The 13,222-nt window shown below is 35.8% G+C and overlaps 1 protein-coding gene across 1 annotated transcript; it reads right to left on the bottom strand.

The window, feature by feature from the left end:
• On the bottom strand, nucleotides 1-12,744 carry LOC103773092 (28S ribosomal protein S35, mitochondrial-like; the record flags this gene model as incomplete). Its single annotated transcript, XM_008940451.1, has 3 exons — nucleotides 1-276; nucleotides 11,029-11,098; nucleotides 12,613-12,744. Coding segments are annotated over 3 exons (478 nt in total), but the record flags the coding sequence as incomplete, so codon positions are not given.
• Nucleotides 12,745-13,222: the final 478 nt, after the last annotated feature.

The raw sequence follows: 13,222 nt of genomic DNA, 5'->3' as shown, positions 1-13,222 counted from the left end.
TCATAATGCTTGTATGTTCAACAGCTTCTTTACAGATTCCTTATAATGAGACATGTTATCTTCTGTTTCACCTTCATTTTTCAGTGCAATTACAGAGTTTCTGTAATTCTTAACCACTTCAGATGCAAGCAGCTCTTCCTTAGTTACATTACTGACATTCTCTGAGGCTTTTATTCGAAGTAGGGTATCCAGAGCATTTTTCTGAGAGCAGCTATTTTCCCAGATATACTCTTCCATGTCTTCCTCTGACTTCTCACTCTCCCACATCTCAGTTTTCTGAAAGAAAATATACATTGTCTTAACAACTACTCAAGACTGAAACAGAGCTATATAATAATGTGAAGAAATTTCTCTCTCATACCAATTCACTTGAAAAATGACATTTATTGTGGAAGATATTTCTCCTTCTTTAATGTACAAGGCTTGTAATTCAAGCCTCAGGCAGAGGAGTTCAAAAGGTGCCTACATTCTGTATGTTTTCTGTGCAGGGTAAGTTTCTTTCCTCTCACTGATCAAGTTCTTTATGCATCTGGCAGATGTAACTAGAAGAGTCAGAATGGGAAATGGTTCATAGACTATACATAATGAATAACAAAAAAAACCCTTGTAAAAGTAGTAATTTTAAATAACCCTAAATGTTCAAGCTTTGGAAGTAGCCACCTAGTTATTATGTCCCTAGCCTATGATTTTGGCATGTTTGCATTGGCTGTAAGATGCACAATGAGATAGCCCATACCAAGTAACCTATGATGAGAGACAGCAATCCTTCACCATTTGGGAAATGTTTTAATTGTGACTCGTAAGGAAAAGCACCACCAATTACTCTATTTCCTCTCCTTGCAAAAACCAAAACTGCTCCTCAAGAGAATCTCTATCCACAGGGTGCTAATTTTTTACCTAATTAGTGTCGTGAGATTAGATAGGATCAAAAGTTGAACACAGAAAGAAGACATCAACCTGATGCCTGTAAATACTTGGCTTGTGCATTTGTTCTTTAGAAATTTGTCTTTGAACATCTCTCCCAATTCAGAAAGCCTTCTCTAGCTTCACACACCTTTTACAGGCTATTTCAGATGTTATAAACTGTTATTTTTGTATGTTTAATTTTTATTTACTTGCATAAATATATACGGTTCACAGATGTATTTCTATTTTTATATATTATACATTATATATTTATTATTATTTAGTACTTTAATGATGTGAACTATACATAGGATCCTTGTACTATTTCAACTACACAAGAAACACAATTTGAAGTACTTGGGGCAGTCATGGTTTTCTTATGATTGTTCTAGAAACCACATCTAAATAAAACTTGTATTTCTCAGGCAATAAATTAAAAGAATCATTATATGAAAGCATTTACATAATAAAAAAATATTTTAAAATCCATATTTTTTAGAATCTCTCTTGCCAGAAAGGGCTCTTCAGTAAATTTTTAGCTATACTATGCAGAATCCAAATAAACTTGGTCATGACAGGAGGGCTGGGCTTTTTTGTTTGTTTGGGATGGGGAAGACAGTTTTTAATTTGTTTCTTTTAAAGTATTCTATCCATTAGTCAACAAGGCTGCTGCAGACAAACCACAATATTTAATAACCTTTAATTAAGACCCAAGATTTATTTTTCCCCCCTATAACTCTGTGTGCTTGGGTCCATGTATCCAAATTTAAAAACACTTTAACAAATGCTGCACCAAGTAAATGGAAACTCTTAATTCTTTTAATTTTCTTTTAATTCTCTGAGTCCAAATGTTTAGTCAGAAACAGTGATTAACACTGCTGAAAGGCTCATATAACTGACATTAAAACCTGGATGTAATACAACACAGAAGTAAAAGAACCTCATTCAATTTCTAGAGGGTGGGGGGGCAGGAAAAAAAAAAGCCATACTGTAGCCTGTACTGCTAAAAGAGCAGCACAACAACTGGGCAGACTAAAGTATTCCTTTACTTCAACTCAACCTGGAAATTTACATAGTCTTAAATTAACAACATCATCCTGTTTTGCATATTCCCTGTTTATCTGCATAATGCCTGTACAAGACATTTTTTCCCTCAACTCTGAAAGAATTTTAAAGCAAAAGCTTCTCTCACAGGGATAGAGTTTCTGAAGAGTAAGGGAATCAGGGTATCAGCCCTAGTTACTCCCTGGACCAAAGTCATCTTTGAAGTTCAAACAAAAGAGCACTGTGAGGCTTTTAAACACCTTTAAGTTATAGCAAGGATAAAAAGAACTAATTAGTTATTATATTTATCTCTTCAGCAAAATCCTTCTCTGCACACATTAACTTACAGGATTTTGGAGATGCACACTGATAAACAGATTAAGATTTCCTTCTCTCTTCTGAGTGATACAGAGTAAGATTTTAAAAGAGGCCAGAGAATCTGTTATGTATTTCTTTCTTGGAATCCTTCCCAGCAGAACGGTGTGTCAAAACAGACTTCAAAATAAAAATCAGACTTCCAGCCAGGAGCAAGGCAGGAAGGGAATTGACAGTAGGGGGAGATTTCAAAACCCACTCCTCAGCCCTGCTACAAGAAGCCAGTATCCATTGCTGCCATGTTGGTGGCCGTGCCTCAGAATGAAGAGTTATCCTGCTGTACACAGCTCCAGACATACATCACAAACAGGAAACTGAACAGAAACCAGATTTTTGCAAACTGACTGTACTGAGTGAAACCTAAAACACCTTTCAACCAGATTTATTGCAAGAGAAAGAGTGAATCAGGAATTACATTTTCCCTTGAAAAAGTACCCTAGGAAGAAAAGCACCCACGAATTCTGGATAGTGGAAATGTTACAAGCATTGTAGCTTCAGTTTAAAGTGTTCTGAAGAAAACTAGTAATACAATGAAAGAAACTTCAAAATAGAGATCTTCATTACCCAAAGTTTTGTCAGATATTTCTGTCCCCTGCAAATTTAAAGTATTAGTAAATGCTGCAGGAAGAGCCTTACAATTGATATCAAAACAGTGAAAACTGTAATACAAGTGTGGCATTCTGAAACATTTTTCTAGAATCCCCACTTAATAAATGAGGTAATATCAAGAACTTTTATTTCTTCAATGAATTTATTAAAAATGACTGTGTCCTTCTATCACAAGACACAACATCAGTATTAACCAACCTGGCTGTAGATGCAATCAGCTGATAATTCCAACTGTTTCTTTTACCAAAACTTCCAATAAGAACAGGGAAAAAAAACCCCAAAACCCAACCAAATAAAAAAACCCAACCAAAACAAAACACCACAACAGAAAAAACCCTTTGCAAATAAGGTCAAAGGATCCAAATCTATCACTAATGAGTCACGGAAAAATGATTTAGATTTTCTGTGATTTTTCTGGTTTGGGTTTTTTTTTGGGGGGGTTTGTTTGTTGGTTGGTTTGGTTTTTTTTATTGTTTGGGCTTTGTCTGTCTCGGGTTTGCTTTTTTTTGTTACACTTTCTAATGCAAATATAGAGAATTATTGTTTTTAATGCCACAAATAAAATAAGGATTTGTTTCTAAGCAAATCTTATGTTACAATTTAAGCCAGTATTTTGGGAGATTTACAAGCTTTTACAGTGCTTAATCTGAATTGCTGACAAAGTATAAATACTAGAATAGTATTTTGTCCAGAGAAATTGCTTTTACATAAATGTAACTTACAAAAAAATCAATTTATATTGTATCTTTAAGTAAAGAAGAAAGGAAAGCATTTTTGATCACTTTAGCAGGCATTTCACCATAATTTTTCTTCTTTCCACTGGTTTAACTTTCATAATTTTGCTGTCATAACTATATGAAGGAGGATTATAATTGTCAGTTCCCTAGTGTTTCTTCTGGGGAAAACATTTTAACTAAAATTTTTAAGTGGTACACAAGTCTTCAAGGCAATTAAAAGCATGATTCTTGTTAGTAAATCTTCTTGTCATTGGTTTGAACAGTTAAAAATTTTATGCTGTTTAACAAAGACCAAGTATTTTTGTGGAATTTTTTTTTGGAGGGGAAGGAAAGTTCTTTAAGTTGCAAGTCAAATTTCAAACTCTGTATAGCCTAGAATAAATACAACTAATTCCTTAGTATTGTACTGAAATAAAAGATACTCTGTATGGTTCAATAAACACACATATTCGGGTAATAAATGACAGTTATTTGGACATTTCCCAAATTATTTTGTACCTTCAGTTGAAAAAAGGATTTGCCAAACAATTATGTACATGTCTCTTTGGTTCCATGACATCTTTGAACTGTATTATTTGGTTATAAACTTGAAATAAATTAGTAAAGAAGCAAAACATTTGTCTGATGAGACTGAATACAAAGAATTTTAGTTGCCTTGTGATGCAGAATAGGCTAAAATACATTCTTCTAAAAGAGCAGAACATAATTTTCTAGCACGCAGCAATGGCACAGGATAAGACAAACGTATAACAGAAAAGGAGAATAAGCAGAAAAGAAAGAACAGAATTTTTCCTCAAAAAATAATATCAGAAGTTAAGAGATGCTCTCACACTTAATGATACTCTTCATCTCTGGTTCTGTCACCAGCTTCAGGAGTCCTCAGCAGTCACCATCATCTAGGATTGCCTCTTTAGAAAATGAGGACAACATCTCATTTCTCTGGGCTGAAGTGGCTGCACTTATTTTCTCAAAAATCCAAGCTTCTGAAAGGGTAATTTTATAAGGTATTTATGCAACTCAGTTTGTTTTCTGAATTCTGACCAGGTAAGATTCTGACCTCCTCAAGAAAGACCAGTGATGCTAAGGGCCTGTTCTTTGATGATTTTCTGTTCATTTTGTTAGTATCTATGCCCCATTTGACATCACTTCACTCCAATATTTAGAGTGAAAATTAAACAGCTGTAAAAATTATATTTATGTATGAAAAAGGTCCCTTGTTTCTCCAGCAGCTAGAAACACAGGGCTTAAAGACATATAATAGGAAAAAGTCTATTACAGACTGAAAGAGTACAAAGAATTTTTAATTCAGACTTTCACTTCAAAGTTCATCTTTTGTGGTTCTAAGCAAGAGGTACAAAAAAAAAAGTTTAACCTTCTTTCACTACAATATACATTTCCTGTCAGCAAAACTTTCATTTTAAATACTTGATCTTCAGAGAAAGTTTATGAAATTTAACATCTACTATGACATTTAGCTTTATCTTTTCTGTCTCACATTAATGTCAGAATCTGAGCACCAGTGAGTGCACAATGATGTGTAATACATACTTCAAGCCAAAGCAGATATGTTACAATATTTAGAAACCATCTTTACTTCAGCCTCAGTTTGCATAACTGTATATAATGACATACTGAGAAATAACACTATTGTAGGGAGGGCACAATTATATCACACTTCATTATTCTCATACCTCAAAGTCAGGAGATTGACACTAAGCAGTCTTCAGTTATACTACATGGTGCCCAGAGCTCTAAGTCTGTCTCTCCAGGTACACACTCTAATCACTATCCTATGGCCCCTCCTTTCTATCCCAATGGATCTTCAATTTTCTTCTGCCCAGGGAGAGTGTTTTCAGCAAGACTTAAGAATGTCTCCCTCCACCTTCCATTTTAACCCAAATGTCAGAACATCCTGAGTGTACAAAACATGAAGTTAAGGAATACTGTACAATGGGTTTTAGGGGTAACACCAATGGTCATGTAGCAATATTCAGTCAGCTGCATGCATACACAGATTCCCCAACCCACCAGTGCCCTGCAGCTGAGTGCTCTACTTATAAAGCAATGTAAAACCCATGTGGGACACTGGTCTCAAACTACACAGCTCTGGAGTTAAAGTTCGTGTACATTTTAGTTAAGCCTCTAGTATCACTCTGTCCATTCTTCAGGTTTTTTTCTTTCCCCTCACCTTTCTGGTTCAACCTCCTTATCCTTTCAAGTACTATGAACATCCACAGTGCAAGCACAATGCAAAGAGATGCACACAGAAGACCTTTGGCTGTTATTGTAGGTGTTCAGTAGCCACTTTCCTCTTATGCCTACTTCTGTATTCCTTTTTGCTCCCAAAATTGTTTTTATTTAGTGTCTCAAATCTTTTTTTAATCAGACTCCTGTAACAATAGTACTAGAAAAAGCAAGGGAGGCTTCAGAAGTGTACAGCATTACCTTACTGATGTTCTTAGTATGCCAAATTAGATCTTTCACTTTAAGAAATACACTGGAGAATAGAAAATCCCACATCTACTTTTCACTAATCTTTCAAGATCTCAGCTGTATGATGCAGAACAGTATCCTCCACTATCCATCATCTTGCATTTGTGTATGTTGAAAGTCATGTGGAATTGAGGCAAGGAAAACTGCTGCACCTTTTTGTAGTTTTGATTGGTTTAAAACCAATCAAACCAAGCTATCTCCTCACTCTGTCTTTTTCAGATTCCTCCCCTTTATAATGTGGGTGAATGAATGTTTTTTCTTACTGGACAATTAACTTCCTGCTCCACTTGTCTCTCTTTCCTGCTTTCAACTTTTAAGAGAACTTTACTTTTTAGTGAAAAACTATTAATCTGAGCAGTGTGAAGAAATCAGTTCATGATCTTTTTAACCACTTGAGGGCAGCACACTCTCACTCTTTAAAAATCACTTAACAATTATAAAAGTCATTCAGCTTTAGAGAGATGTCACAGCATTCAAGAAGCACCAGAAACACGACTTGCTGTTTAGCAGTCTCATCCTTTTACTGATTAGCTCAATCCATGCACAATCCTGGGGGATAATTTGAACGGAATCAAACCAGACAGTGCAGGACAGATATCTACTGAATACAGTCTAGAAGCTAATAAAATACAAATGTTTCATTAATAACCTGAAAACTATTGAACAGGAAGTGAAGGATATCCACCTACTTCAAAATAAGAAATTAAACAAGCACTCTCAAGTTTTAAAATCTGAGTGCTTTAAAGATAACTGAACTCATGGGCCTCCATTTACCAAAGCTAAGGTGCCAAATACTTCAGTCTGGGATCTTAAGGTACACTTCTTGCTTCTTAGGCATCTCTGTCAGTAACAAAGACTAAAACTAAACTGAGCACTCCATTAGATTTAGGCAGCCTCATTACCCAACCTGCAATGGAAACAGGTGGAACCAAGAACACAATATGCAGACCCTTAATTAATACTGTTCCCACTGTTCAGATCCATCTTGAGAAACAGCACACTGTCTTACCAAGCAACTGCTATCAAGCCACCAATATCTACCAGGATTCTGAACAGCTTTCCATAGTTGTTTGCCTTTACAGTGTATCTCATTTGAAGCTGTGCTAGCAGAAGATGGATCAAGAACCAGATGATGAATTCATGTTTCTCCTCCTCTCCCTTTACTTCCTTGATTAAAGCAAGCAAGCACTTATTTTGCCAGAAAATAACAAGCACTATAGATTCCTTTTGCCAAAAGCAAGAGTAGCATTATCCACTATGGGAATGTGTTCTAGAGGATGAAAGAAATTGCATTTCTTCAAAATAAGGGAGGTTTATTTGTTTAAATACAGATCAAATACCATTGCACTGAGTTTTGGTAACTTAGTAACTTAAGTTATTCATAAACTTAGTTTGGTAACAGTCCTAAAAGGTCTGGAGTGCCCTCAGCTTTTGCAGAATTTTGCATGGCCAAGTCCACTGATGGCACTTCTGCATGAGCACATGAAAGCCATGATAGCTTCAAATGCAGTGCTCCTTTCAGCTACCAATTCATTGGGGTTATGCAGCCCAACAGGGTACCCAACAGCAACCCACTTCCCCTACAAGTAATCCAACAGCATAGCTACTCTCTCCATTCTCAACTAATAAACATACCTTTTTTCCACCCCTGCCCACTTTGTCAGCTCCATCTGAATTCTTTACTCTGAGCATCTGACAAGTCTTTCCCCTGTTCCTCCCTGACTGTGGAAACTCTGCTTCTTCCTCTGACGCTCACAAAAACAAAGCAGACATTCAGTTACTCCTTCCACAACAAAATCAAGCAAGCTTGCTCCTGCCTTTCAATGCCTTCCTTTATTCTTATTTCCCCATGTATTCAAAAAAGGCAGCTCTTACACACAGGGTTATAAAAAAAACACTCAAATTTCTCTATTTCTCTACACCAAGTTCAATCCTCCAACACATCTTCAAAGCCTTTTACAATTTGGCTAGTCTATCTTCTTGCATCATCCACTGATTGCTACTAGGTTAGAGAAGATAAAAATCCAGTGAGTGCATTAACTTACCAGCATGCTTCCCTCACTTTGGCTGCAGTACCTCTCAGAAACCACGTTGCCAAATTTGATTTGGATAAACTTTGGTTCACTTATTTAAATGCAAACAAACTTTCTTCCCCACATCACAACCTAAGAAAGAAATCCATTCTTCACAATACACCCCGAGCCTTGAGGCAGAGCAATGACCAATACTGGTACAATACCTGTACCAGTTGTTGGTAATCCCTTTCTGTGTTGTTTGCACACACTTGTGGCATATTTCAAATGTAACTCCATTTCAACAAGGATTCTTGCAAACTGATTCCACCTGAGTCCTCTAATTGCAATAGCAATAGAATTGGTGAGCTGTGGATGACTTGGGTATTTACTGAAGCAGAGACCAGAAAAGCATACAAGAAAATCTGTAATACAGAGGCTACTGTTGACACAGTAAAAAATTGTTTTCTTAGACTGCATACAAAGCGACAGACAAGCCAGAATTAAACTCTTCATACTCATTACCTTAAAAACAACTTTCTGCTGGAAATGCATCTCTATACAATAGAGCTTCATAGCATATAGTTTATGACACATTCAACAAAACCACAAAGAACTGTCATTCTGAAAGGTTTCAGATTCCTAAACTACTTGGGTTCTCTAGTTTGTAAATGTAATAAAAGAATTGTGTATCACTTGCCATTAAAATGTAATTACACTTCAAATGAGATTTCATGCTGTATATCTGCATAGTTTTTCCTTTTATATATTCATGCCTGCTGGTTCACAAAATTCAGTAATTCAGTTATTAACAGAAATTATGGTTATGTCACATTTAGAGAGACAGGAAGCAAGGTTTTCAGGACTGAGGGCAAAAATTACACACAGCCAGCTTCCCCTTCACTTAGCAAGAATGCAACACTGCCCTCATCTTCTTACTGAATTCCATCACATGTATGCATGAAAACAGAGTGTGGCACTAAGCTGCTGGGAAACTCATCAAATCTTGCATTTAGTTATGTAAACAGGACTGATGTTACTGTCTACATGGAAGTCCACCATCCATCAGTCCAAATCCATCCCCCCCCAATATTTAAGTTCACACAAATTAAAATAAGCCATGTCCTGTTTGCTTATGGTTTACAAAATGTAGCCAAATGATCTCTCAGCAAGTTGTTAAAAGTCATTACCACTGATCATGGAAAAACACCAAACCAACCACAAAACAAACCACGTTACACCAAATGAAAAACCATGTCTGGGGAGACCATGAATTTTTCATGGAAATCAAAGACAATTACAACGGATTGATGAACTCATCAAACATTAACATGGAAGTTGAAAGGTAATAAAAGGACAGGGGGATTGTGCATATTCAATACAGACTGAGCACTCACGTAGCAATATCGTATAGCCCTGTCCCTCCAGCACTGAGTAATGTTAGAGCAGAGGACAGACGTGCTGCTCCTCTGGGGTTAATAAAGTGAGCAGTGCCCAGCTCTCTTGGCATTGCTTAATACTGGAAACTGATCTGCCATTAATTTAAGATTTGTAATGCAGTGTCATGATGTTGGGGAGAAAAAGACCTATGTGTACAAAGCACTTGAAATCTAAAGTATCTTTTAAGATGCACTCTACAATTATAAAACGTATCCTTTAAGTAACTTCCAGTGAAAGGGAAAGACAGCTCACCATCCTTTATTGTTTTTGCCAAATTATTTAGTCATTGCTGCAATGACTAAAATCAAGAACATGGACATTCACAAAAATGCTAAATATGGAGATTTAATTTAAATGCTGTTAGCAATTCAAAACAGTAACTATGAATTTTGGTAGCTAATCAGCTAAAACTTTAAGAGTACATCTATGGAAGCACACTGATGATAAAGGCTTTCATTCTGTCTTGAAGAATGTGACTAGTAATTTTAATATGTTATTCAAACCACAACTATGGGTTTTCAACAATAATTTAATTTCAAACTACTAGCTTGTTTTCTGTAAAAAAAATGGCTGTAAAATTGTTGAAGATAATACTTATTACTAACACAAGTCACTGAAAAAACACAGGAGACATGTCTGAAGAATTCACTGCAAAAGAAAGATCTGTGGTCTAAAGATATCTTATTATATTTAGAGGATTACTTAGAAATGCAGTAAACTATCTATAAATTGGAATTTTTTTTTTTTTAATACATTTACATTGGATAATTCATATGTATAACCTTTTATCAAAATGAACTACTGAGAAAAGTTCCAAATACCCAATATTCTGAATGATGATAAAAGGGTTTACATTAGATAAATATTTCTTCCAAAGCAAATGTGAAGAGTTACAATAATTTTATGTATTTTTCAGGACACTAACTCTGATGCAACAGAGTCTTAAAACTAACAGAAAGTGGGGAGGATGTCCCTTTTCTGAGTAAAAGGGAGCTCAGAAAACCAGCCTAAGTCCTCAAACCTTCCAGCTTGAGGCAAGATTTGTGAGAGGATTTTAAAAGCCCAAGAAGACTCTGAGTAACACGGAAGAGTTTGGAATCAGGCAAAATGTAGACACTGTGCTCTATGTCTTGGAACAGAGCTGTTTCTTAGGAATCCTAAGAATTAGGGTCTTTCCTGCCACGCTCAGGGTCAGTTTTAGGCTCATTTTGAGAAAGAATCTCTTACTAAGCTCAAAAACTAGAGCACTTCTGAGAGGACATAAACGATGTATACCAAAACCAGAAATGCACTTGTAAAAGTGAAGTGGAAGAGGGAAAGAATCTAAGATCATTTAAGCTGCACACAGACAGAACTTTTTGTAAGTTACGAAAGTGTGTGTGAGAGCATGTCAGGTATTCACAATTGCTTACCCAAGATTCATGGTACAAAACTGTGAGGAGGTGAACGGCATAATCATAGTTCTGTCTTCTTAGTGGACACCTGAAAATGCAGAAACCAAGCTCAGCTCTTTGAAGTCAAGCCACTGTGATACACTTTTGAATAAAATGTTAAACTTGCCATCAATTTTTCTAACTTGTAATGTAGGCAATCTCAGGGAAAGGCATGTATGATTCAGACACGTGGTGAGAACAGCCATGAAATACGGTTTAAAACATGAGATCTAGCCAAAAATTTAAGAAGAAAAGTTTAAATCAACATAGCTCTAAGTCAAAATGGGATCACCAATACAATTGGTTGGGATAAGACACAATGCTGCAAAAAAATTTGATTTCCCAGAACTAGCTATCAAAATCTGCTGCTGAGAATTTGATACTAATCTCTTCCTCACGCTGACCAGCTATAACCTGCTGTCTCCTTCTCACACTCAACTCTTCCAGCAGGCTCCTTCACCCCCCTTTTTGATGCAGAACAAACTGAATCATCTGAGACACTAAAAACCACTCATTGGAATGACTACAAGCTATGACTCCTCTAGCAAATAAATTTTAAAAAGGACTCAAGCTTTTGACTCATGTTTCTTTCATAGTGAGAAGAGAGTCTGTTAGAAAGTTATCTAAATACCAGCATGGAAAATCCTGCATTAAAGAAACAGACACTGCTCAGAGCTGGGGCCTGAGAATTTATTCAAAAGAAAGTGAAATATCAAAAGGGGCATTAAGAGTTTCTTTTGGAACACAGTGTGAGACCATTCACAGGTGCTCTAGAGCAGAAGCTCCCTTCAGCTATCCTAATGTTTTAGCCACAAAGTCAGTCTTGCTAAACTGTTGGCAGCACAAATGGTCCAAACAAACTACCCAGATTTCCAAGTCAAGCCAAAAAATATATGCACAATTTTATCCATTTTGTAATTATTTTACATAGAATAAAACAGTACATCATACCAAAGAACAGGAAATTTAAGAGGGGGAATAGAATTCCAATAAACACACACAAGCAGGAAAGACTATGAATAATGTTTCCCTATCACAGAAGGCAGCTGTGAATTAAAGTCAATTTAGGAATACATATTATCTTAAATGCGTCAGAATTCAACACAGAAAACCTATTTCCCCAATGCACCCTTCTGAACATAACTATAAATAACTACAGTGATTTGTTTATATATAGAAAATCAAAACATTCAGAAGTGTCTGGTCACCAGTGTCACTTTTCTTGCATGAAACTCTTCAATCACTGCTAAAACTAACAGAATCTATAGGCTCTGTTGAGAAACATGACAACTACTTTAAACACTTAAGGCTTTATGTACACATTTGAGACTTTCAAAGACTTCAATAGTTAACAATATTTAACAAATATTAGGTTTGACCTTATGTGATTTGTCCATTACAATTTTAACAGCTAACAGCAGGACTAGTGGCATAGCCATATATTTTAGCCTTAGAAATAGAATAATTTACCAAGACAATAATTGATATTAGTGGAAGATACTCAACCCTTTCTAAACTGTGACCACTGCTACAGGCATTTTTCTTTCCTTCTTGTAACCATACCTGTCTGTTGTGATTGTGAGTGTATCTGTGTCCTTACAGTACCGTTCTCCTACAAGTTTAATGAGCTTCTTCTTTGCATGGTCATCCAAATTCAGGCTAGAAAGTTTAACCTTCAAATACAAGAGAAAACACCTTTAATTACTTGGAATAATCCACTCTCTGCACCCTGAAAATATTTTGAGATAGGCACATCTCTCATCACAAATTTAAATGATAGCTATTAAGAATGCATGTGCAGGATTTCTTCTGGTGGTGTCACATGTCAGAAGTCTTAACACATGGCAAGTATAATCTGAATATTCAAATGTATTTATTTTCATCCCAATACCAGAGGGGATGAGGGAAAAGATTTCTATTCAAACTTTAAGAGGAAAAAAGTTGTCAGTTTAGTTTGCAGCTGTATTTCACATCCACAGGTCCTTCATATGGAAAAATAAATCTTTTTTTAGATTTTTTTTTTTTCAGATCCAGATCAGTAAGATAAATACTAAGATATATCAAAGATATTTATTACAAGCATTCAAAAGGGGAGGAGGGTCATAAATTCAAGAGACATCAAATTGAATTTCCAGAATCATTACTGTGAGAATAATAGAAGCATGTAAAGATG

Source organism: Merops nubicus, unplaced genomic scaffold (assembly GCF_000691845.1).
Source record: "Merops nubicus isolate BGI_N331 unplaced genomic scaffold, ASM69184v1 scaffold3760, whole genome shotgun sequence".
Taxonomy (NCBI): domain Eukaryota; kingdom Metazoa; phylum Chordata; class Aves; order Coraciiformes; family Meropidae; genus Merops; species Merops nubicus.
The sequence above is the reverse complement of the archived record's forward strand: the minus strand, read 5'-3'. Positions and strand labels throughout refer to the sequence as shown.